Source organism: Euleptes europaea, chromosome 3 (genome assembly GCF_029931775.1).
Source record: "Euleptes europaea isolate rEulEur1 chromosome 3, rEulEur1.hap1, whole genome shotgun sequence".
In the NCBI taxonomy this organism is placed as follows: Eukaryota; Metazoa; Chordata; class Lepidosauria; order Squamata; family Sphaerodactylidae; genus Euleptes; species Euleptes europaea.
Window position 1 is genome coordinate 103,930,148 of NC_079314.1, and position 26,753 is coordinate 103,956,900.

At 45.0% G+C, this 26,753-nt stretch overlaps 1 protein-coding gene across 1 annotated transcript in view; it reads left to right on the forward strand.

Moving 5' to 3' along the window:
• The window catches only part of CAPRIN2 (caprin family member 2), a 59,643-nt gene that overhangs the window by 22,335 nt on the left and 10,555 nt on the right, over positions 1-26,753 (forward strand). Inside the window, exons 10-14 of the mRNA XM_056845943.1 lie at positions 9,007-9,138; positions 9,363-9,450; positions 13,360-13,415; positions 15,846-15,956; positions 20,699-20,851. Coding sequence (XP_056701921.1) covers positions 9,007-9,138; positions 9,363-9,450; positions 13,360-13,415; positions 15,846-15,956; positions 20,699-20,851 — 540 coding nt within the window. The remainder of the gene's footprint in view (positions 1-9,006; positions 9,139-9,362; positions 9,451-13,359; positions 13,416-15,845; positions 15,957-20,698; positions 20,852-26,753) is intronic.

Genomic DNA, 26,753 nt, shown 5'->3' on the forward strand with positions numbered 1-26,753 from the left:
AGGTTCACACATCTCCTAATTGTCTACATGAAGAGGATGGCTTCTGAAGCAATGTTCAGAATGCAGGGAGGCGAAGGAGGACTGTATGGAATCAGAGTTGGAAGGGGCCGTACAGGCCATCTAGTCCAACCCCTTGCTTAATGCAGGATCAGCCTAGAGCAGTGGTTCTCAACCTTCCTAATGCCGCGACCCTTTAATACAGTTCCTCATGTTGTGGTGACCCCCAACCATAAAATTATTTTCGTTGCTATTTCATACCTGTAATTTTGCTACTGTTATGAATCGTAATGTAAATATCTGATATGCAGGATGTATTTTCATCACATAGGGAGACATTTTAGATGTTACGTTAGGTTTGCATAAGGCAGCTAATTGTGCTCATGAACATTCAGCAATTCAGGGGAACCATATGCTCCGCCTGGGATCATTGGAGACGCCAATACAGTAAATAAAAACAAAATACACCAGTAGGAAAGAAACACCCAACCCCAATTCGTTCAGTCAAAATCTCCCTGCCCTTGGAAGGAGTGAGCCGTGAAGAAGGTGAGCTGTGACTCACGAAAGCCCATATACCCTGCCAGAAATGTTGTTAGTCTTTAAGGTGCTAGATTCTTGCTCTTTTCTACTGCTACAGACAGACTAAGACCCATCCCGATCTATCTCTTTGGAAGTTTTGCAAACGCACAAAGCTGCCTTCTACTGAATCAGATCCTCAGTATTGTCCACTCAGACTGGAAGCGGCTCTCCAGGTTCTTAGGTCAAGGCCTTTCACATCACCAAAATTCTTTTTTTTTTATATAAATTTTATTGGGTTTTATAATAGAAATTTTCCATTGCATTAAACAACGTCTATAACAATATCGAATTTCAATTCTAACCTAAAGTTGTTATAATTCCATATCATATAATAAAAAAGAGAAAAGAAAAAAGAAAAAAAGAAATGGAAAATTTTTTGACTTCCCCATCACCTCTATCTGCCTCTTAATAAAAAGTTCCTCCCGTCATAGGTAATCTAATCTTGATAAAATATCAATACCATATATAAAAAACCATAATCTGTTAGTAAATATAATTATGCTTATTCAATATAAAAAAAAAATCAAAAATAATCCTCTGGATCAGATTAGAAAATATTCTTCCATTCTTCCCAATTTTAACTCATATTCACAATAATGCATCCACGCCCCCCATTCCCCCAAAAACCGAACGTCATTTTCTTCATTTAGAATAGCTGTGAGTTTTGCCATTTCTGCCACTTCAAACATTTTAACAATCCAGTCTTTTTTCTCTGGAGTTTCTAGCCCTTTCCATTTCGCTGCATAAAGCAGTCTCGCAGCTGTTGTGGCATATATCAAAAAGGTTCTTTGTGTTGCTAAGTCGTCTGGAATCATACTCAATAACATCATTTCTGGTGTTTTGGATATATTCTTTTGTAGTATTAGTCTCAGTTCATTATAAATCATGTCCCAGAAGTCTTTGGCTTTGTCACAGGTCCACCACATGTGATAAAAGGAACCAATTTCTTTGTTACATTTCCAACAAATAGGGGACATCGTTTTATAAATCTTTGCAATTTTCTTGGGTGTTAGATACCATCTATACATCATTTTATAGATGTTTTCTCGCACTGACTGTGCTTTTATTCCTTTTAAATCTTTAGACCATAATCTTTCCCATTTATTTAAAACAATATCATGTCCCACATTTTGAGCCCAATCGATCATAGTTGGTTTAATCGTGTCCTGCTCACAGTATATTGTTAAAAGGAGATTATACATTTTAGAAATCAGCTTTGTATTATTGTCTAGTAGAATCCTTTGAAAAGGAGATTTTTCTTTAGAGAAACCTTTTTTTGCATCTTGTACAAAAACTGATTTGATTTGGTAATATTGAAGCCATTGTAAATCATCCTTAAGCAGTTGAAAGTCTTTTAGTGAGCATTTCTTTCCTTCCCAATTAGTTAGATCTTGATAAGTAATAAATTTGTCTGGTCTAAGTGGGCGCAAAGTTAGCATTTCTTGGGGCGATATCCACATCGGTGTTTCTGGTTCCAAAATGTGTTTATATCTCATCCAAATACGAAGTAGAGAGGACCTGATTATATGATTACGGAATGTTGCTTGTAGTTTAATTTTATCATACCACAAATAACCATGCCATCCACTTAAGTTATTATAACCTTCCAAGTCTAGCAAACGTACATTTGACAAATTCATCCAGTCTTTTAGCCATACTAAAGCTACCGCTTCAGCATAGAGTTGAAAGTTAGGCAGTGCTAAACCTCCTCTAGTTTTTAGATCCACCAAGTATTTATAAGCAGTCCTTGGTTTTTTTCCTTGCCAGATGAAGTTTGAAATGTCTTTCCTCCAAGTTTCAAAATATTTTGTTTGTGATATTATTGGTAAATTTTGGAATAAGAAGAGCATCCTCGGTAAGACATTCATTTGGATCGTTGAGATACGTCCCATTAATGACAATTTTTTGTTTGACCATATAATCATATCAGTTTTAATCTTACCCCATAACTTGAGGTAATTGTTGGTTAACAGATCTTTATTCTTTGCAGTGATCCAAATTCCCAGGTATTTAACTTTGTTAGCTTTCTCCCAGCCAGTATATGATATAAATTCCTGTTGTTGTATTTCCGATAAATTTTTAAATATTATCTTTGTTTTTTCTTGATTTACTTTAAAGCCTGATACTTTTCCAAAATCATCCAAAGTCTCCTGAAGTATATTCATTGACTGTGTTGGGTTTTCCAAAATTAGCAGTAGGTCATCCGCGAATGCTCTCAACTTAAATTCATGTTTTTTAATTCTTAGCCCGCGGATGTCCTCCATACTTCTTAGTTTCACACATAGCGGTTCCAACACCAACAAAAATAAAAGTGGAGACAAGGGACATCCCTGTCTAGTCCCTTTCGTGATTTGGCAGTTATCTGACATTGATTCATTAACCAAAATTTTAGCTTGTTGGGAGGTATAAATAGCCGATATACCTTTCTGAAAACGATCTCCAAAATTCAATTTATCCAAAATCCGTTTCAAAAAGTTCCAAGAGACCATATCAAAGGCTTTTTCTGCATCCAAAAATACAAAAGCCGCAGTTTGTTGAATATTATGGTCATAATATTCCAGTGAATCTAGTAAAATTCTTACATTGTCTTTTATTTGCCTTCCTGGTATAAAACCTGCTTGGTCCTCATGTATAAGATCCTTAATAAATTGCTTTATCCTACATGCCAAAACCGAAGCAAAAATTTTGTAATCCACATTTAAGAGCGATATAGGTCTGTAATTAGATGTTCTTTCTGGATCTCTTCCTTCTTTGGGTATCAGTGATATAAATGCGTGTGACCAAGTCTCCGGGGATGTTCCCTCGTCCAAAATTGCATTGTAAAGTGAACCAAAAAATCCAACTAAATTGTCACTAAAAGTTCTATAAAATAGTGCAGTAATTCCATCTGGTCCAGGTGTTTTATCCATTTTTTGTCTCAGTATTGCTTCTTGTATTTCTTCCCTTGTTACTGGAGCTTCAATACATTCTCTCTGGGTCATTGACAAAGCTTTCATCTGTATTGAGTTTAGAAATTTGTCTATTTTCTGTTTTGGAGTATTTTCTTTCTGATATAACTTAGAGTAAAATGAAACAAATTCTTTCTGAATTTCTGAAGTTGAATAAACTGGTCCTTTAGCAGTTTGGATTTTTGTTATAATCTTCTTTTGAAATGAGTCCTTCAGTTGTGTTGCTAAAAATTTTCCTGGTTTATTTGCATATTCAAAATACTTTTGTTTAGCAAGTTTCAGATTTTTATTCATTTCCTCCATTATTACCAAATTTAATTGGTGTTTAGATGCAGAAATCTGTATTTGAATTTCTCTTCTCTCCTCTTCCTGTGTTACCATTACCAATTTCTGCTCCAAATTTTGTAAATTCCAAAGTATGTTGTTTGTAAATTGCAATTGAGTCTTCTTCCAGGCCGAGTGTTTCTGTATCATAAAACCTCTCAGAACAGCTTTGAATGCGTCCCAAACTGTATTTAAAGAAGTTTCCCCATTAAGGTTAATTTCAAAAAAGTCTTTCATTAAAACCTGTAATTCCTTTTGTATCTTGTTGTCTTTTAAAAGTTTATCGTTCATTCGCCATCTAAATGCTTGTTTATTGTTCCAATCAAAGGTAACAGGATTGTGATCAGAAAAAGTTCTAGGTAAAATATGAATTTTACGTAGTTGCGTGAAAATTGATTTACTGGCCCATATCATATCAATTCTGGAGTGTGAATCGTGTCTTGCTGAATAAAAGGTGTATTCTTTAGCTGTTGTATTCATTGTTCTCCAAATGTCTTGTAATTCTAATTCTGAAGCCATGGCAAAGAAAGTTTTAGGCAAGCATCCATCATTGATATCTTTTGCTTTTGATTTTTTGTCCAGAGATGGGAGAATAATTCCATTGAAGTCGCCCATCAATAAAATTTGGTCTTGTGCGTACTGGGTTATCAGGTCATGTAATTTTTCATAGAAGGATTTTTTCCCTTCATTGGGTGCATAGATTCCAACCACTATTGTCCTTTGTCCCAATATTTTAGTTCTGATAATTACAATTCTTCCTTCATTGTCTTTATATACTAGTTCTGGACAGAGACTGGGGTGGGCATAGATTACCACTCCCTTTGTTTTAGTTTTAGCAGAAGCAATAAATGCTTGTCCAAGCATCTGTTTCTCCAAGTATTTTTTATGCTTTGAAGCTATATGGGTTTCTTGTAGGCAGATTAGGGAGTATTTATATTTCTGTAGATATTTGAAGATTCTGGCCCTTTTAGTTTTCTCATTCAGTCCATTTACATTCCAAGAAATTGCTTTTGCCATAATGTAGTATTTTTTAGCAAAATAAAAAGTCTATAATTTAGTACCACCTTCTGCACCCTGTACCTCTTCTTCTTCCTCTTCTTCTTCCTCCTTCTCTCCAGGTAATTCTTTAAGGTCCATTTTATATTTTCTCAAAAATTTCCCCACATCTGCTTGGGATAGAATTGTCGTTTTCACTTCCTTATAGGTGAAAGCCAAACCTTGTGGCATAATCCAACGATATTTGATGCCATTAGCTTTCAGTATAGACACAAAGTCTTTGTAGTTATTCCTCTGTGAAAGTAGATGCCTTGGAATATCCTTCAGTAGTATAAGAGAGGAGTCTCCTGCTGACACTGGATTTTCATAATGAATCTTCATAATCTTGTCTTTAACTCTGGTGTCATAGAACACTATCATCAAATCTCTTGGCTTAGATCTTCTCATTCTAGCAGGTAGTGGTATCCTGTATATTCTATTAATGGCTTGTTTTAATTCTTGTTCATCTATCTGAAATAAGTAGGCCAAATTTGGTATTGCAGATTCTTTATTATCTCCCATCATATCTGGAAAATTGCGTATACGAAGGTTGGTCTCTTTCACTCTCATCTCCATCATTGCCATTTGATTTTTTGCCGCCATCTGATCCGCTTGTATTGTTTCAATCTGTTTTTCTTGGCTTGTTAATTTTTTCTTTGTGTCCTTGTGCTCATCCATCACTTTCTTAATTGATACATCCATCGCTTGCATATCTGTCTTCATAACAATCATTTGAGTTTTTACTTCTTTCAAGTCTCCAGTGACCACATCCAACTTCTGATTAATAGCTTGGGATGCTTGACCAAGATTTGTCATCATAGAAGTCAACTGTGCCATCTGTGCAGACATCTGTTCAAACTGTTTATTTGTTGCCTCAGTTTGTTTAGTTAGCATATCCTGTAACTTTTTTTCCATGGTCGAGGTTTGTAAAGAGTCCCTTAGTTTAGTATAGGCAGGGCTATGTAGTGAGCCAGAGCGGGGTCGAGACATTTACATTCAAAAAAAGCTGGTAAAATACATGTCCACCGACAGGGCCTTTAAGGTGCTGGTTAAAAGATGATAGTTCAAAGATCAGCCTAGTAATTTTTTCGGGTTGAAAAGAGTCGAAATTGGCTTTAAAATTGCATTTTAAAGTTTTAAAATACCAGTGAGTTTTTTCGGTCGCTCTAGATCGGATTAATCAGGAAGTAAACAGGAAGTTACTAGTGCTGCAGACCTTCTATCGCCTCCTCTCGATGGTTATTCCTTCAGGAATGATTTGAAAGTAACTCGAGTGCGACGGATATTCAGTCCCGCGGCTACTTCCTGTTGTTTTAGTTCCAATGATAGAGAGGGTGTTATAGAGAGTCTTCCGTTCCAGGCACTCCCTTACTGCAAACGTGGCAGGAATTCGCCGGAAAATCAGGAAGAGAAATCACCCTCCCCTTCCTTCGGACCTCTCATTGGTGATAGTTCTTGTCAGTCTAAAAGGTATCCTTCCGACTCTTTGTTATGGTTTAGGCTGATCGATCCGATAAGGCTCCTGTCGCTAATCCCGATGACTAACTCAGATCAAACTTTTTCAGTTCGGATTATGGAGGGGTGGGGGTCCCAGAAATATTCTTATCAGCCTCCCGTCTGTTCAAATTTCTAGTAAGTAGACGAAGAGTTCTTTTGTACTCACTTGGGTGTCAAGAGGTGAGGTTCTTTTCTTTATGTAGTCCTTATGTTGGTATTAAGGCGGTGGAGGGTAGAGCTTGCTGCCAAAGTTGCGTTTTGGCGATGTCCTTCCCTAGTGCCCTCGCAGGACCGGCGTCTAGGACTCCGAGGGGCTTAAAAAAGCCCCCTCAGAGTACCTAGGAGGTCAAACCGCGTTTGCGGGCTGCAGGGAGTTCCTGCTTTCCAACCCACTTGCAAGGGTCGGATTGGGGTATCTATGTACCCCAAAAATAACGCAAACTTGGATTTCTCCCAGGACAACCTGGGGAAATGGAGTGCTCTCTCCAACGGCACCACCGGAAGCCTTCCACATCACCAAAATTCTGATCCTTTAACTCAGCTGTTTCCTAACTGTGCTCCATGGAGCACTTGGTGCTCCGTGAAACATCTCCTAGTGCTCTGTGAAGAGACTGGAAAGAAAAATGCTACTGTCATTGCTAGGTGAAAATTAATGACTCATTTCTCTCCTGAAAAGTGCTTCATGATGCAAAAGGTTTGGGAACCACTGTTTTAACTGAAGATGCCGGGGATAGAACCTGGGACCTTCTGCATGCCAAGCAGATGCTTTACCACTGAGCCATGTTTTGGTCTTCCTTCCTGAAGTACTGAGATTTTGAACAGAATGTCCTGCGAGGTTGCAACGTCCCCTTTTGTGAATGCTGCCATCGCCCCCCACCCCCAAAGGCAGTTTTCAATGCAGAAACCGTGGCAGGGAAGAGAAGGCAGAAACCAAGCACAAAAGCTGAGCCCGACCTAAGCCTCTCTCACGGAGCCCGCAACGGCTCCCCCTCAGACCAGAGACCCTGGGAAGGGGGAGGAAACGCCGGAGGGCTCCAATTTGCCCATCTGAGCCACCTCAGGGGGCGAAACTCATCCCCGGCGTCCCTAGCACAGAGCAGCCTCCCGTCCCCATGCTACGTGAGGAAGAAGCCACCGCGGCTCCCGCCAACTGCGTGGGAGGGGACGAGGGAGGGAAGGGGGGGAAAGGAATGTTGGCCTCACGTGATGCGGTGTGGCCAGTGGCAAGGTGGGTTTCGGGCCTGGTGGGGTGGGAGGGGGAAAGAGTGAGAGAGCGAGTTGCTGACTGAGGCAGCTTCCTCCCTTTCCTCGTCTGGGGAGCCTGAGAAGGGGGGGTGGGAGGGGGAAGAGCCCTGCGTGGGGTCTGAGGGAGTTTTCCGATGGTCTTAGGCGACCCCTGTGAAAGGGTCGTTCGACCCCCAAAGGTGTCGCGACTCACAGGTGTTGAGAACCACTGGCCTAGAGCATCTCTGACAAGTGATTGTCCAGCCTCTGCTTAAAGACTGCCAGTGAGGGGGAGCTCCCCACCTCCCTAGGTAGCTGATACACTGTCGAACAACTCTTACTGTAAAAAACTTTTTCCTAATATCCAGCTAGTACCTTTCCTCCCGCAATTTAAACCCATTATTGCGAGTCCTATCCTCTGCTGCCAACAGGAACAGTTCTGTCCACATCCTTTTGAAGTGAGGCCTCCAGAACTGCACACAATACTCCAGGTGCGGCCTGACCAATATCTAGAGTCTCAATTATTTTTTAGCTCTGTAGCTGGGGTGCTGAGGTGAAAAACTATTTATTACTTTGGTCTTCCTGTCAAGTGACTCAACTTGAGTACTTCTGCCAAACGAAGACGGCCAGATTGGATTAACGTGCTGAATTGCAATTCAGCATGTCGGTGCTTTAGATTGGGGTGTGAAACAAAAGGCCCGCGGGCCAGATCCTGCACCTTGAGAGCTCTTATCTGGCCCGTGAGCCAACCGAGGCAGCCACCCACACACCCCATTTTCGATCTGGGCTGGAGAGGCATGACCTGGCCCAACCAAGTGACATTTATGTCATATCTGGCCCTCATAACAATTGAGTTCGACACCCCTGCTTTAGATCCTGCTAGCTCAAGTTCGCTAGAAATTACACTGGATCTTTCTATTTCAGTTTTTCTGTGTCACAAGGAATGCTGCACTCCTTGGGGGATGGTTGCACCTTATTTACATTCTGGTTATCCGGGAAAGGAGTGTGGGTGTACGCCAGTTCTGCAGTGGATCTGTTAACAATCTAGCAATTTTGGAAGGTAGCGTTTCCAGAGTATGCTTCTGAGATGAGTAATGTCTGAATTCTATCTTGCTTTAAAGCTGTCACTTCAACTGGAGTGTATCAAGTAGAGGGGATCACTGTGCGTTTCAAGGTCTCGACAGTAAAACCTGATAGTATTTTACTTAGCTTTTGTATATTTGAACAGGTAAATTGGGTTGTATTTTTGAGGCGGAGGTAAAGAATATCTGCTGCAGTTTGATTCCCAGTACTATTTAATATGTGGAACGCCATCTTGGTAAATGTGTGCTGCTGGAAAGCTTAGCTGTTCTAAGTAGTTTGTTCAGTCTTTCCCTTGTTACTTCATTAACTATTCCATTAGGTGCCAAAGCCTCTACATCAACCAGCTGCTGAATTCTGTTCTACTTCGAGTCTTCCAAAGGATCCCGTACTAAGAAGGGAAAAACTACAGGATCTGATTAGTCAAATACAAGGGACTTACAACTTCATGCAAGTAAGTTTCTTTTGCTTAACACTAGCGACATTCAAGAGTACAGATTCGAAGCCTAACTGAGCATAAGTGTAAAGTAGAAAATTGCTCCAGTTCCAGGCTTTTAAAGGCCTGTTACATTGGAATTTGCACACAACTACAGTTTGGTTTAGTGTTCCCTTTATTGCTGACCTCTGAATAAGTTTTTCCTTATTTTCATGATTTTTGGTGAACTTTTTGTCTTCAAGGAGTCTCTCCTGGATTTTGATAAACCCTCACAAAGTGCCGTTTGTTCATCAAAAGCTCCTCCAGTTGATTCCTCAGGCAATCCTAGTGGTAGGTAGTAACTGGCAACGAGTTTATACTGGTGGGTTTGCTAGTTCTACAGATCTCATGTTTGATGTTTGGTTTGTTTGAAACATTTATATCCCCTCTTTCCTCATGGTTCAAGGCAACTTACAATAACAGTTAACAATGGGTAGCCATGTTAGTCTGTCACCAGCAGTAGAAAAGAGTAAGAGTCCAGTAGCACCTTAAAGACTAACAAAATTTCTGGCAGGGTATGAGCTTTCGTGGCAGGGTGGTGAACTGTGGCTCACAAAAGCTTGTGAGTGTGTGTAAAGTGCTGTCAAGTCACAGCCGACTTATGGCGACCCCTTATAGCAGTGATGGCGAACCTTTTAGAGACCGAGTGCCCAAACTGCAACCCAAAACCCACTTATTCATCGTAAAGTGCCAGCACGGCAATTTAACCTGATTACTGAGGTTTTAGTTTAGAAAAAAAACTCATACGTTAACATCTTATGCTAACAAGCATAAAATGATTCAAACAAAGTAAGGAAAGCAATCCCAAGTGCTTTAATTGATTTAAAATTATTTGGCAGAGAATTCCACACTTTAAGGATTTCATTTTCAGAACTAACTGTACTATCCTTTGTCATCCATAAAATTAAATCATGGCAATGACTGACAAACACCATTTTCCCCATCTGCATTCTCAAAACTCTGCAGGGGGGCTTATTGTTGAGTTGTGCATCTGAGTGGCAAGTCCAAGGCAAAACCTCTCTTTCACAAATAGACACCCCCCCATGCAGTTTTGAGACTCTGGATGGGGTAAATGTGCATCTCAGTGGCAAGTCCAAGGCAAAACCTCTCTTTCACAAATAGACACACACCCCCATGCAGTTTTGAGACTCTGGATGGGGTAAATGTGCATCTCAGTGGCAAGTCCAAGGCAAAACCTCTCTTTCACAAATAGACACCCCCCCATGCAGTTTTGAGACTCTGGATGGGGTAAATGTGCATCTCAGTGGCAAGTCCAAGGCAAAACCTCTCTTTCACAAATAGACACCCCCCCATGCAGTTTTGAGACTCTGGATGGGGTAAATGTGCATCTCAGTGGCAAGTCCAAGGCAAAACCTCTCTTTCACAAATAGACACCCCCCCCCCATGCAGTTTTGAGACTCTGGATGGGGTAAATGTGCATCTCAGTGGCAAGTCCAAGGCAAAACCTCTCTTTCACAAATAGACACACACCCCCATGCAGTTTTGAGACTCTGGATGGGGTAAATGTGCATCTCAGTGGCAAGTCCAAGGCAAAACCTCTCTTTCACAAATAGACACCCCCCCCATGCAGTTTTGAGACTCTGGATGGGGTAAATGTGCATCTCAGTGGCAAGTCCAAGGCAAAACCTCTCTTTCACAAATAGACACCCCCCCCATGCAGTTTTGAGACTCTGGATGGGGTAAATGTGCATCTCAGTGGCAAGTCCAAGGCAAAACCTCTCTTTCACAAATAGACACCCCCCCCATGCAGTTTTGAGACTCTGGATGGGGTAAATGTGCATCTCAGTGGCAAGTCCAAGGCAAAACCTCCCATTCACAAATGGCCAATAACCCCTGTCCTGAGCCCAGGCCTCCCCGGGCCACCTCGGGACTTCCCAGACACCGGCGGGGGCTAGCCACCACCCGCAGGGGGAGAAAAGGAGTCAGGACGGCAGGATAAAAGCCCCTCCCACCCGTCCTTTCCTCCGCCCGCCGACAAACTGCCACAGTTGGGCGCCTGGCCGGGGGGGGAGGGGGGCGAAGCGCCGACGACACCACCCCCAGACAAGAGCCGACCCCCACCACCTACCTTTCCCCCGCAGGTTCCCCAAAGGCAAAAAGGGCAGACGCCCCTGAACCGGCCCAACTGAAGAGGGGTGGGGGGCCTTCTGGCAGGCGGGGAGTCCAGCCCCCCCTGACACATGTGTGTGTGTGTGCACGCGCGCACCCTACTCCTCCACGTGGACCCCTCCAGAGGGCCGCGGGGGACAGCCGGCCAGCCGGCTGCTGGGAGTGAGAAGGGCGGCTGGGCGGAACACCCTCCGGGGGGGCGGAGGGGCACCAGACGCCGAAGGAGGCGCGACAGCGTCAGCGAGCGGAAGCGGCAATGGGCTCCCCTCTTCCGGGCAGCGAGAGGCGAGGAGGCCCGGCTCAACGGCCGGGGAAGGAGCAGCGGGAGGCCCTGATGCGCGCACCCCCTGCAGGGATTTCTCCCCCCACGGCCAGGCCCGGGAGTGGAGCGGGAGGCAGCAGGGAGGGGGGGTTCTCCGCCCCCCCTCGGCTCTGGGCAGGGGGGGATCGGGACCGAGGCTGGGGTGGAAAAATTCGGCAAGGAGTCCAGGAAAGGGGGGCTTTGAACCGAGCGGTTCAAAGCCCCCGCGGCCCAGCTGGGCAGCCGCCTGCCTACAGCCTCCCCCATCCGGGGCGGGGCGGAGCCGGAAAGGCCAGCAGCTGGGAGGAACCATGCGTGCCGGCAGAGAGGGCAACGCGTGCCGGAAGTGGCACGCGTGCCATAGGCTCGCCAACACGGCCTTATAGGGTTTTCAAGGCAAGAGACTAACAGAGGTGGTTTGCCAGTGCCTTCCTCTGTATAGCAACCCTGGACTTCCTTGGTGATATCCCATCCAAATACTAACCAGGGCTGACCCTGCTTAGCTTCTGAGATCTAATGGGATCAGGCTAGCCTGGGCCATCCAGGTCAGGGCCACAAAAGCTCACACCCTGCCAGAATTTTTGTTAGTCTTTAAGGTGCTACTGGATTCTTGCTCTTTTCTAATAACAGTTAAAAACATTTTCACTTAAAACCAAAAATAAAAAGGAAAATCCCCAATCTCTCCCCTTCTTTCCCCCTTACATGTAAAGTGAAGACTCTCTCTCCTGCACTGGGGTCCTGTCATTCTAAAAAAATAATGTTATTTGGAGAAACATTCAGCTATTTAAAAGTAACACAGTGTTTGAATATGCTCTTTCATGTCGTGCCATTAAGCCATTTTACTATTAAAAAATGGTAATTGATAGAGATTAGCTTTTGTTTTGCTTGACTCTTAACAGTCATTCACAGTCCAGCTCAGCAAAGTTGAATGTCACATGAACTGCATAAAACCTTTAGTTAGTACTGTTAGATTTATGCAGCATACTCTAGAAAAAAAAATGCAGTAAATTCATCAAAATATATTGGTTTGGTACCTCAAATTAGAACATTATTTCAAAAAAATACATACTAGTATATTATTTTACATTTAAAAAATTGAATCTGTGAATTCTCCTGTTTTGTGCTTACCCCATGGCGCAGAGTGGTAAGCTGCAGTACTGCTCTGCAGTACAAGCTCTGCTCACGACCTGATTTCGCTCCCGACGGAAGTGGGTTTCAGGTAGCCGGCTCGAGGTTGACTCAGCCTTCCATCCTTCCAAGGTCGGTGAAATGAGTACCCAGCTTGCTGGGGGTAAAGGGAAGATGACTGGGGAAGGCACTGGCAAACCACCCCGTAAACAAAGTCTGCCTAGTAAACGTCGGGATGTGACGTCACCCCATGGGTCAGGAATGACCCGGTGCTTGCACAGGGGACTTTTACCTTTAGTGCTTAATGCCTATAACAGCTTATGGAAATGCTTCCATCTTTGAATTGTTAGTCCTCATTTAAATATTTTTGGAACTAGTTCTGATTTTTTGGTAGCTAGTTGCACCTAGACCAAGGACCAACATTGCAATCCTAAGAACACTTTGCTAGGGGTCGGTAGACTGCAGTAGGATTCTGATCGGACCTGCTTAGGATTGGACTGTTCTCAAAGTGAGGCTACATGTCTGCATTCTTACTTTCTTTATCCACTATTTAAAGACAAACACAATATTACAGCATATTCCAACTCAAATAGCTCTTAAATTATTTGGAAAACGTGACACAACTCTTTCCTGTCTTGTAGCTTGTAAAGATCAAAAACTTGCAAGTCAAAATGACTTTCCTGAGCAGTCGGTGCAGGTAAGAATAAAGCTGGTTTGTCATACAAGGACAGCTAACATTTCTCAAGATAGCAAGTAGAAGTATGCTTTTAAATGGCTAGAAGGGAAGATGGTGACCAGCATCTAAAGAGTCTTGTCTGCCAGGTAACCTGGATGGAGCTCTGAAAGCGAGGAGGCATCTCAAAACTAGTTTGCTTATGACAGGCTATGAGAAGCTGAGCCCTCAGCAAGGGGCACAAACCTTGAGGCTTGTCTAAAGTAATTTATCTTTTGACTTCTGGTCAACGTTAATTGTATAAGACATGAGATTGCGTAAAAATTCAGATCCTAAGCTATCTACTGATTTGAGTCCTGAACCTACATTCTTTACCTTTAATATGCAGTTAACACTTTTCATCCAGCGTGGATGGATGAAAGTTCAGTATGGATATCCGGGCTGTGTGACCGTGGTCTTGGTATTTTCTTTCCTGACGTTTCGCCAGCAGCTGTGGCAGGCATCTTCAGAGGAGTAACACTGAAGGACAGAGACACTGTCCTTCAGTGTTACTCCTCTGAAGATGCCTGCCACAGCTGCTGGCGAAACGTCAGGAAAGAAAATACCAAGACCACGGTCACACAGCCCGGATAGCCTACAAGAACCGATGAACTCTGACCGTGAAAGCCTTCGACAATACTTTCAGAATGGAATTTCTTCTGGCCCTTTATGCTTGATACAGCTGAAGACTGCATAGGTCTATTTTCTTGTTGTGATTTTTTTTCCAAGCCTTGGGGTCAGGAAAAGGTTGTTAAAGCCAGAGCTCATTGCTGTGAACAAGTGGGAAAGAATCTTGGGGGATTAACGCATGGGAAGAATGTTGTTGGTTTGCTCCTCCCTTATCTCACAATATTTTATTCCGAGACAGGATAGTCAAACGCATGACGCTAGTCCATCCCGCTATAAGTCTGAAGCAAGTAGCTGCTGGAGGCTCCCTGTGCGTTTGAGCCACCCATATAATGTGGGATAGTAGTGGAGTGACCGCCGTGTCATTGCCCAAGGATTGGCTGAGGGGTTATCCAATCAAAGGCCAATTCTCCCCCTTTTTTTTCTTGGGACACCAGCGTTGCGGTATACCATCGTGACGGTGTGAAGCACCCCCCCCCTACAGGGCTGGTCCGGGGGGGGCGTCTGTCTGGCCTGGAGAGGGTCCGGGCTTGAGGCGCCTCTTCAGCCTCAGACCAGTCCAAGGGAGAGTCCGAGCTTTCCTCTCCCTCGGAGGCTACCCGGGTGGCTCTATGCTCAGCCAGCCTGGGTCACAGCCTGCTTCCTCCCTGGCTACTCTTCAGGCCAGAGAAGCTCCGCCCCTTCCACCCTCTGCCCTCCCCCTGGAAGTCCATAAAAGGAGCTCTCCTTCCCCGTCACGTCACTTCCCTTCCTAGCCAGCAGCACGGCTCACACCTGCCCTGCCCTTGCTCACCCGCAGCTCAGCTGTTTGTCGGGGCTGGGAGCTTGAACAAAAGGAGGTTAGTAGCGGGCTAGTCGTGTGATTACATGCACGTTGACGTTCCGGTAATGTAGCGAAATTAAAAAAAAGCGGTTTAGCACCGAAAAGATCGCTAGAAACCAAGGATTGCTTAACCCGTTTTTTTTTTTGCTTAAATCGCGCCTAAGGTGGGTCCGATGCGCTGCCCTTGGACGGTCATGTGTTTAGACCACAGGAATTCGCTACTTTTAAGGCACAAAGGCGAGACAGATTGGCCATGCATTAAACCCCTTGGACTCTGTAGAATGTTCATAGTAGCTGGAAATATTTTAATACATTGATACAAGCAACTCTTGTGTTCTGTGTTTCAAGTTGGTGATAAACGTAACTGTTCATGAGGTAACTGTCAGCTCCGAACTGACGAGTTAGTTCCTCAGTCATCATAATATCCTGTCTGAAGGTCAGATGACATAGTAAAGGAAACCCGCCAATTATGTCTTCCTTGTAATGTTAGAAGGCAGCTGTATTTGAGTTTTCTTAAGAGGAGTGGAAATTTCTGCCAATTCCTCCTCCCAGTGGAGGCCTGTCCATTTGCCCCTAACTGTTCCTGAGTGTCTGCTGACACCCCCCACCCCCCGGGGGAACAAATTGTAGGGCCACAGGGGAAGGGGAAATTAATGTAAATTGCCACCTCCTCTTCAGGAAAATGTAGCACCCTTGAGTCATAATGGCATGATTGGGTACTGGCTGATATGTAGTTTGGCCCAGAGAGTAAATTCAGGACTTCTGAAGTGACCTTAACTCAAGATCCTTCCATTTTAAGCTACAGAAATTCTACCTTTACAATCTACCACTTCTGCTTAATAGGTGGCAAAGAGTACCTGGTAGTAAAAAGTACCATTTCACTGAAAAGCGAACTTCCATACTGTAACCTTTTCAGGACTTAACGGCTAGCAGAGTTCTCATTATCAACCTTTTCATTTTGTCAGGCTGCTACTTCTCCTGTGGCCTTGCATGACTCAAACACTTCCTTGACATCTGACCATACCGCGTCTGGGTCTGGATCTGAAACCGAACTTGGAACACCGGAGAGACTGCAGGTAAGATAAAGCTATGCTGCTCCTTCCCTTGAGGCTGACTGTTTGAATCTGCCTTCAGATGTCAGACCATTGATTCAATCTTAGCTCAGTATTGTCTGCTGTGACTGGCAGAGTCTCTGATAGGAGGCGTTTCCCCAACGCCCACTGTTTGGTCTCCTTGACCTGGAGGTGACCTATAGTTAAGTGCCTTTACTGGCACTGACTTTTGAGTAGTGTGTTTAGGGGGTGGGGGGAGCCTTTGTGAGGAGAGCAACTGCTACCAAAATGACATATGCCAGAAACAGGTGAGTGCTCCTGGAAGATGTCCAGATGCCAGATTGGTGTACACGAGGGCTAGTGGACCTCTTCTCATCTATACTATAAAGCAAATTCTACATACTATTCAGTTTTAAAATCCAATACTTGTAATATAACAGTTAAAAGTCTGATTTAGTTCAAAAATTCTGATTCACAATATCTAGAATAATATATTTAAATCCATACGTACCCAATAGCCAATGTTCTGAGACCCTCTGAGAGAGGTCTGAGATTCTAGCCCTTCTGTGCCTTTATTTATACTGTTTAAGTCACCTTCAATGGGCTTGAACCTTGAGCTCGAGCAGAATACAGTTGTACTGCACATGCTCTGTGGCTCCCCTTTAGACTACCATATAAGGACTTCCCCTTCCACCAGGCTATTTTGCTAAACGTTAAACAGTCAGTTTTGAGTCATGTTATCTCTCTACATTTTTAATTTTACCATCATTCTCATCTCCTGGATAATACGAATAAAATGAACCTATTTATAAGGTTCTACCATCATTTTATCATATTAAAACCCAATATAATGTTACAGTACATTAGTCAGCAAAATACAAGGTTGTATGACAGACGTTTGTGAAGGTGATGTCCTTTTAGTACAGGAATACTAGTGGAATTCCTGCATGACACTTCAAGGATAGAATGCTAACAGTATTCTAGGTCCTTCAAGGATAAAGGACAAGCATTGAGCTCGGTGACATTTAAGTCTTTCAAGGATAAGGTGCAAGCATTGTTCTGGCTTGTCACATTTGTCCTTGGCCATGAATGCTCAGGCTTGTATCTTTTTAAATGGGCTTTTATGAGCTGTTAGGGTTTTACATTGAACAATTCTGCACATGTACAACATTAATACAGTAGTTTATATGCCCTAATATGTCAAAGCCTGTAACACAGCCACTACTAGAAGGTACTTGAGCCTCCTCTAAGGAGCTTGGGTTGCTCTTCTTGCTTCTCATTTTATCCTCAACAATCCTGTGAAGTAGAATATTCCCAGATTTTGACTGGCCCAGGGTCACCCATTGAGTCTTGTAGCAGGGTAGGGATTTGAACCCTGGTTTCCTAGTGTTTATTAATTTTGTGTTGGAAAGGATCTTGAATTGGTCAAACCAAGAATGTCCTTGTGGTTGGCAGCTTAAGTTCTCATTTTTTTTTAAACTGTGGCATGGTGTTGTCCGATAGCAGAGATAAGGCTTCTTACACTCCAGCCTCCTGCCCCTCATCCTCCACCCTCCTGCAGCATTACCACCTCGATGGCCAGGTTCTTCAGCTCCCATATCCACCTTTTCTCCACACTGTTGTCTGGGGGAAGTTTCACCCCCTTTTTAAAAGTATGGGATTTTTCTGCAAACCTGGCTGCATCGCCCCACCCCATGTTTGTGGAAGTGTCTCCCTTCTCTTTTCTTGGCCCCGATTTGTAGATTTAAGGAACCATAGCTGGGGCCGTATCGAGAATTAGATATAATGGTGATGAGGGAATTGCAGCCTTTTGAGTGACCATCTTGATATGGTACCTTTTTAATTCCCTTCAGTGGGGTGGATCCTGCCCCTCCACTAGAATCATAGAGTTGGGACCACCAGGGTCATCAAGTCCAACCCCCTGCACAATGCAGGAAATTCACAACTACTTCCCCCCACACCCCCAGTTACCCCTGCTCCATGCCCAGAAGAAGGCCAAGATGCCCTCCCTTTCATCATCTGCCTAAGGTCACAGAATCAGCATTGCTGACAGATGGCCATCTAGCCTCTGTTTGAAAAACCTCCAGGGAAGGAGAGCTTACCACCTCCTGAGGAAGCCTGTTCCATTGAGGAACCGCTCTGACTGTTAGAAAGTTCTTCCTAATGTCTAGATGGAAACTCTTTTGATTTAATTTCAACCCGTTGGTTCTGGTCCGACCTTCTTGGGCAACAGAAAACAACTTGGCACCATCCTCAATATGACAGCCCCTCAAGTACTTGAACATGGTTATCATATCCCTTCTCAGTCTTCAGGCTAAACATACCCAGGTCCTTCAACCTTTCCTCATAGGACTTGGTCTCCAGACCCCTCACCATCTTTGTTGCCCTCCTCTGGACACGAACTCTTCCTCCAACTTCATTGGTTCTTCTGTTGGAAGGACGCTCCTTCTTCCTAGAGGAAGGCTGGATATACCCAAGTATTTGCAACACACGCAATATGTAATCGGATTTTGAATGTTTATATAAAATCAGAGGGTAGCTGTGCTGATTTGCAGTAGAACAGTTAAGATTCGAGTCTAGTAGCACCTTGGAGGAGAGTGTTACAAATACCCTGGACCACCAAAAAACAACAACAAATCAGTGGGTTTTAGATCAAATCAAGCCTGAACTGACCCTAGAAGCTAAAATAACTAAACTGAGCCTGTCGTACTTTGGACATACTATGAGAAGGCGAGAGTCACTGGAAAAGACAATCATGCTAGGAAAAGTTGAAGGCAGCAGGAAAAGAGGAAGACCCAACAAGAGATGGATTGACTCTATAAAGGAAGCCACAGCCCTCAATTTGCAAGATCTGAGCAAGGCTGGTAAAGATAGGACATTGATTCATGGGGTCGCCATGAGTCGGAAAAGACTTGACGGCACTTAACAGACACACACAGCACCTTCAAGACCAGCAAGATTTTCAAGGTATAAGTGAAGGGAGCTTTGACTCTTGAAAGCTTATACCCTGAAAATCTTGTTTGTCTCTAAAGTGCTAACTGGACTCATATCGGACTATATAAAATCGGTTTATCAACTTGATAGCTCTGCTGTATTTTGTAGTTGGGTTGATCTTGGAAGTTTCATGGAATGTAACTGTTGGAACAATTTCAGGAGTTAAATTTTCAGCTGCATATTTTTGTAATGGGCACATGAGCTTGCCAGCTCACAAATCTAATTGTACTGTGTGTGTGTAAAGTGCCATCAAGTCGCAGCCAGCTTGTTGCAACCTAATAAGGTTTTTAAGGCAAAGAGACTAACAGAGGTGTTTTGCCATTGCCTTCCTCTGCATAGCAACCCTGGTATTCCTTGGTGGTCTCCCATCCAAGTACTAGCCAGGACCGACCCTGCTTAGCTTCTGAGATCTGATGAGATCAGGCTAGCCTGGGCCATCCCAGTCAGGGCCTTGTTGTGCTATTCTATATGGGAAATTAAAATCCATATTGTAGCCTTTCGTGCATCATGTACGACATTTAACTTTCCTGTGAGTGCAGCCACAGGAAACTGACTTCTTGTAGATTTCTTTGGCCTGGCTTTGTTCCTTTCATCTTTCTGTCAGGATTTACAAGTGATAAACATAGGCAATGTTTGCCTGTTGCCTTTAAGGCATGATATGATTTAAGGGTGGCTTGTACTTAGATTACTATCACACTACCTTTCAACATCAATATTGAGATTTTGGGCTGGCACCAAGAGGGTAATACTGTGAACTTAATTTTGGCTTTATTTCATTTAAATATGTCCTGGTTTTCCACCCCAGCAGGAACCTGACCCAAAACAGCTTACAAAAAGTATACATTGTATTTATGCAGCCACACAATGTTCAATCCAACTCCCAGAGCTGTTCTGGGATCTGCCTGGGCTGGCTCACTCACCAAGGGCTAAGAGCCAAGAGACCTTTGACTCTGGCCAAATCCAGACTTCAGTACCTGAAACCTGCAGCTGGCAGACCAGTTCCCAAGATTCCCCTCCCTACCTGAGCCCCTTGTGAAACCGTACTTTTAGGTTGGCCATGTCCTCGCAAGTCCTGTTTAACATCTTTTGATTAGAAAAGCTAGTAACTTCCCCGGCTGTGTCTCCAGGCATCTGTTCCACTTTCTCAAGAATCTGGGAACTTCACTTCACCTCAGTCTTTGTATCAAGCCAGCCAACGGATTTCTGAGCCATTAATGCCAAAAAAAATCGAAACGGCCCAGGTGAGTAGAACACTATGGATCTGGGGGGAAAATAGAAACTGTTGACTCTTGATTTTTAAAAAATCTGTATTTTTTTTTGCATGTTTCTAATAAATTGTTGCATAATAAAGGTTACCCAAGTGAGTGCTCTTAAATATTCACGGTAGAATTAATAACTGGGGAGGAGTGCAAACATTGCGGTGCATATGCATATTTTTCTGAGAGGGAGAAGCACTTGGTGCAGTGTAACATTGAAACCTTGAGATCAAGCTTTACCATGACACCAAAGTTGAGCTCCGCAAGGAAGCCCATTTGTGTTAGCCTTGCGCGCATAAAGATTTAAAAGAGCAACGTGGGTCTAATTCAAACAGGTTTGACACAGTCAGCAGAGAATGATGGAAATAATGAACACCCAGCAAAATTCAAACTAAGCAGCAGCGATTCTATTCTTTGCTACCCCCGGCTGCAGAAACTGCAGGCAGTCACCAGTATAGGGTTTAACAACTTAAAATTGCTTCCCGCCAGAATGACTCATTGTTTGGTTCCTTCAAGGCACCTGTTCCTCTTCCAAGTGACTCCCAGGGACCGTTGACACAGTCAGCTTCTACCGTGTCACCCGTGCCCCAAGCGAAAGCATTCCCGTCTCCTCCAGCAAGTAGCAGTTCCGTTACTGTGAAAGCGGCTCCCTTTCAGGCTATGCAGACCGTAAGTATAAATCAGCCCTCCAAGTAAGTAAATAAAATTAGGTGGGAGGGCAGAATCTATCAACCATAACAGTCTGTATGATAGACAGATTTCTCTAGATAAGAGGATGGGGAGGGACTGTAGCTCAGAGGTAGAGCCTGTGCTTTGCATGCAGAACGGAGCCTTGTTTACTCACCGTGTCTGGGATGAAGGGCATCTTGTCAATCGCGGGTATTACGATTACGTGCCCAGGGGGGCAGGACTAAAAAATTTTCCCAGCTTCCTGACCCCTGGGCAGGAAACCCAGTTTTCGTACTCGCTGAGCTAAAGGAGACAGGTAAGTGCAAAAGGCAACCATACACCAAAACAAGGTGCTTACAGAAGAAACATGAACTCTCGATATATGAACATACAAAGAACACAGGAAAACAACAGATTCTGTTCGGTACAGGTAAGATGGCGGACATAAGGAGGATCCTTTATTATGCCTCAATTTAGATTCCACCTAATGGTGATCCCTCTAATGGATATGCTAAGTCTTGGATAAATATTTAATGGGCGGGCAAGATGCCTTCATCCCAGAACAGAAGGAGCTGTCACGGTGAGTAAACAAGGCTCCGTTCTCGTTCTGGGAGAAGGGCATCTTGTCAATCGCGGGATATCCAAGAGCAATTCATCTGAGTGGGACCTAAGATCTATCCAAGACGTGCTGCAAGACCCTTCTACTGAAGGCTGCGTCAGCAGAGGCCATGGAATCGATTTTATAATGTTTTATGAAGGTATTGGCCGTAGATCAGGTAGCTGCTCTACAAATTTCATCCAGTGAGGCTTGCCTATTAAAGGCCGCTGATGTTGCCGCACTGTGCACCGAATATGCAGTGATGCCCAAAGGAGGTGGAATTTTGCTAGCCCTGTATGCTTCAGTAATGCATTGTCTTACTGCATAACTGATGGCAGAACTAGACATTTTTTGTCCCTTGGATGGACTAGTTAGGGAGATGAATAGTGCGTCTGAACGCCTAATAGATTCTGGGCGACTGAGGTAAACCTTTAGAAGTCGCCTAAGGTCTAGATGGTGCCACTCTTTCTCCTTTGGGTGCACTGGATTGGGACAAAAGGAGGTAGGTGAATCACCTGAGATCGATGAAACACAGAATTCACCTTTGGAATGAAGGTGGGGTCCGGTCTGAGGACCACTTTGTCCCTATTAAAGGTACATAAAATTTCGCGCACTGACAGTGCCCTCAACTCGGATACTCGACGAGCCGAGGTCACTGTCGTGAGGAAGATGGTTTTCATCCTCAAAGTCTGTAAAGGAATGTCCCTGATGGGTTCGAAAGGAGCTCATGTCAAGGCGGTGAGGACTATGTTAAGCCACCACATGGGAAAGCGGTGAACTACTGGTGGTTTAGTCTGTGTCACCCCTTTCAGAAATGTCATGATGTGGGGGTGTCTAGAAAGCGGTAGGCCTTCGTTGGATGATAGAACGGTAGACATGGCCGCCACCTGTCTGCGCAGGGTGGAGGCTTTGAGGACTGATCAACTCCATCTTGGAGGAACTCCAGGACCTTGGGGATGCCTGGAGAGAGTGGATCAATATGCTTGCGTTTACACCATAGGACGAAGGCTCTCCAGGAGGTGTTATAAATCCTCCTGGTAGAAGGTTTTCTGGCTTCTAACATACTATCTACCACCACTGAGTTGTATCCCTTCCTTAAGAGAGATGACCGCTCAATTTCCAGGCGGTTGAGCGAAGCCATTGAGGGTCCGGGTGAAACAAGGGCCCCTGATGTAGTAGGTCTGGAATGGCTGGGAGTTCCCAAGGTGGTTGAACTGACAGCCTCTTTAGGCTGGGGAACCAATGTCTCCTCGGCCACAACGGAGCAATGAGGATGACGTTTGCTCCCTCCTTCCTGATCTTTCTTATCACCCTTGGCAAAATTGGGATGGGAGGAAAAGCAAAGAGCATTTCCTTCGGCCATGGAGACAGGAGGGCATCCATGTCCTCCGCCTCCGGGTGGAAGTACCACGTTAGGAATCGTGGGAGTAGGTGATTGTCCGCTGAGGCGAACAGATCCACCTTGGGTTGACCAAACCTTTCCACTATCTGGTTGAAAACTGACCTGTTGAGGGACCATTTCCCTTCGTCTATGATCTGCCGACTCAACCAGTCGGCTTGTAGGTTGAGAACCCCCTGACATGTTCTGCTGCCAGGTTCGCCTCCGCCCATGACAGTATGATTTCCGCCTCCTGATGGAGCCTGGAAGACTTCGACCCCCCCTGCTTGTTGAGATAAGCTTTGGCGGAGACATTGTCCGTTCGAACCAGAATGTGTCTGTGTCTCAGTAGAGCCTGGAAGTGTTGTAGAGCCAGCCGGACGGCTTTTAACTCTAGGACGTTTATGTGCAACCTTCTTTCTCCTGCTGACCACTGGCCTTGAGCTATGTGGTTCTGGCATGTAGCTCCCCAACCCTCTAGACTTGCGTCCGTGTAGACCTGAATCTGATCCTCTATGACAAAGTGTAGCCCTTTGTTGAGGTTGCTGAGCTTGTATCACCAAAAGAGTGATTGACGGAATTCCAGTGACAATGGGATGGATTTGTCCCTGCTTTGTGTGATGAAGGTCTGGTGAGGTTGTAGGAGTTTCTGAAGAGGCCTCGAGTGCCATCTGGCCCATGGTACTGAGCTATGTCTAAGTTCTGGCTAGTCTGCAGTTAGCTGTCACTCTGATCAGTATGATCTGTTTAGCAAAGTCATGTGATGATGCTGGTCTGATCCAGTTTGTACAGCCAGGAATGGGGATTTCCAGAATGACTGAGATATTTGCGGTGTGTCTGATGGATCGGGACGTGAAGGTAGGCCTCCTTCAAGTCCAAGGATGTAAGGAACTGGTCTACCTGTAGGGCTTCTATGATCGACCGGAGGGTTTCCATACGGAACTTCCTGTATTTGACCATTTTGTTTAGGTGCTTCAGGTCTAAGATAGCCCTCCAGTCCCCATTTTTCTTGGGGACTGTAAAGAAAATTGAATAAACCCCACTGCTCATCTCGGGTTGGGGAATGGGCTCTATAGCTTGTATCTGGTGTAGGTGTAGTATGGCATCCAGGGTTCTCTGGTGTTTTCCCCTGCATAATGACCTTTGGAATTTACAAATTTGTCTCTGGGAAGACAGGTGAATTCTATGCGGTAGCCTGAAGATATCATTTGAGACACCCAGGCGTCTGTGTAGGACCTTGCCCACCGTGTATGGAACTGCGGAAGCCTGCCCCCCACTTCCTGTGACTTGGCATCACTGCTTTGGGGTTTTGGAGAATTTGTCTCCCCTGTTGCCTGAGAACTGTTGTTGTTGTCCCTGGGGGGGGGGGGGGACGAAAAAAAGGTTGCCTCCCTGCAAAAGGAGCCCCTAGGATTGTTCCAGGTACCCCTTTGCTGATCTGGTCTGAAAGGTGCCAGGGTGTGAGCAGACCTGAAGTTGGGGAAGGAAGAGGAAGATCTCCCTTCCTTTTTGTAGGATTTTGGGAGGACCTTTTTCTTGTCCCTGCTCTCTACAAGGATCTTTTCTAATCTGTCCCCAAAATGTTTTCCCTCTGTGAAAGGATAAGACACAGTAAGTGTCTTTGTTTTAAACTCGTTCTGCCAGGGGCGGATCCATAGGGCCCTTCTGATGGCGACATTATAGGCAGTGGCGCGGGCAGCGAAGGACATGGTATCAAGAGAAGCATCTGCCATGAACGCAGATGCCTTGAGTAGCCTGTTGAGTCCCTCTGCAACCTTGCGGTTCTCCCCGTCATAAATTTGAATAATTTTCCTGAGCCACACAATGGATGCTCTGGCCATGATGGAAGTCGCCGCAGAGGCTTGGATGGCCGAAGTGGAGACTTCATGAACCTTGGATAGAATCTCCGCTTTTCTATCAAGCGGGTCTCTAATTGTCCCCATCCCATCCTCAGAGGGGAGATCTGGGGAGTGCACTGCTGCCACTGGTGCATCAATCAGAGGAAGCTGAAACAGAGACATGGCTTGGGGGACCATGGTATAAAGCCTTTTAGTGTTGGAGGGAAACTGCCTATTGGCTAAGGGCTTGTCAAACTCTGCTTGTACCTGGTTCTCAAAAAATTCTGGGAAGGGAATTTCCCAGACCTTGGGCTTGGTACTGGGAAAAAATTCTTTTGCCCCCCTCTTCCTAGATTTTGGAGTGGGTTCAGCTACAGAATCTGCATCCTCATTAAGGTCTAAAGCCACCAAAGCCTTGCTTAACAGTCCCTGGAAGTCCTCAGTAGAGAACAGACGGGGATGTTGTTCCTCCAATAGAATTGGGCTCTCTTCGTCAGAGTTAAATTCACCCTCTTCTCTGCTCTCTGTATCAGAGACAACAGATCCGTCCTCCATAATCTGGAGGGTTTGTGAGGACAGGGGGGCTTTTAAGGCTGCCTTTGTGCGCCAGTGGGTCCCAGGTTGGTCCTCCTGTCCCTGTTGGGAACGAGGGGGTGGAACAATGGAGGGCCCCGGGCTTGGCCCCTGTACGAGAGGCACAATGGAGTCCCTAAAGGCCGTCAACATTTGGGCTTGCTTATTTAAAACGCTGTTAAATAAATCAAACATTTCCCGCTGAGATAGAGGAGCCTCCAACTCGGTGCGCATTACATTACCCCCTTGATGAGTCTCGGTAACAAGAGGCGCCTTCCTCCTGAGGTGTTCTAATGGCCGGGGTTGCTGCAGCCGCCATTTCGCGCCACTCGGTCCTTTTTGCGCCATTTTGAGGCGGCTCATTAAAGCGCGTCCTTTTCGGCACGGTTGGCCCCTCTGAGCCTGCTGCTGCGGAACCGCAACTGCGGCTGATAGCGTGGTCCTTAGAACGTCGCCCTGTCGAGGCGACGAGGGCCGAATCATGATCCTCCTCAGAGAGAAGGTCCGAATCCGTCTGCCATCTTGCTCAGCGGGGCGAAGTGGGGACGGAGAAGGAAAGTGAAAGAGGAACGGACTAGTGAGGGGAAGAAAGCGTTTGCGGCCGGAGCCGACAAACGGCAAATAAAATTGGAAGAGGAAGACGCACTAGAGACTAAACACAGATGTAATTTGAACAATCAGATGGAGTTCTATAACAAAGCTGCCACCCTAACCAAGGCAGGACGGAAACTGGGTTTCCTGCTGAGGGGACAGGAAGTTAGGAAATTTTTTTAGTCCTGCCTCCCTGGGCACGTAATGGTAATACCCCCGATTGACAAGATGCCCTTCTCCCAGAACGAGAAGGTCCCAGGTTCAATCCTCAGCATCTCCAGTTAAAGGGACTAGGCAAGTAGGTGATGTGAAAGACCTCTGCCTGAGACCCTGGAGAGCCACTGCCAGTCTGAGTAGGCAATACTGACTGTGATGGACAAAGGGGGTCTGATACCATGTAAGGCAGCTTCATGTGTTCATGTGATGGGTATTCCGGAAAAAATTCTACCAGTCTCACGGATGTAGAAGAAGAGTTGGTTTTTATATGCCGACTTTCTCTACCACTTAAGGGAGACTCAAACCGGCTTACAATCGCCTTCCATTCCCCTCCCCACAACAGACACCTGTGAGGTAGGTGGGGCTGAGAGAGCTCTAACAGAGCTGTAACTTGCCCAAGGGCACCCAGCTGGCTTCGTGTGTAGGAGTGGGGAAACAAATCCAGTTCACCAGATTAGCCTCCGCTGCTCATGTGGAGGAGTAGGGAATCAAACCCGGTTCTCCAGATCAGAGCCCACCGCTCCAAACTAGTATGTAAATGTACATACTAGAAGTTCTCTAGAGAGGAGATCTTTGAAATAACCCTTCATGTTTCTGTAACCATGTAGTAGCTCTTGCCAAATCATGTCACTGAATTGGATTCTCGTTCTACAGTTCTGGCCAAACGCTCAATGAATTGGGAATCCCACTTTTCTTTTTAAGCCCTAC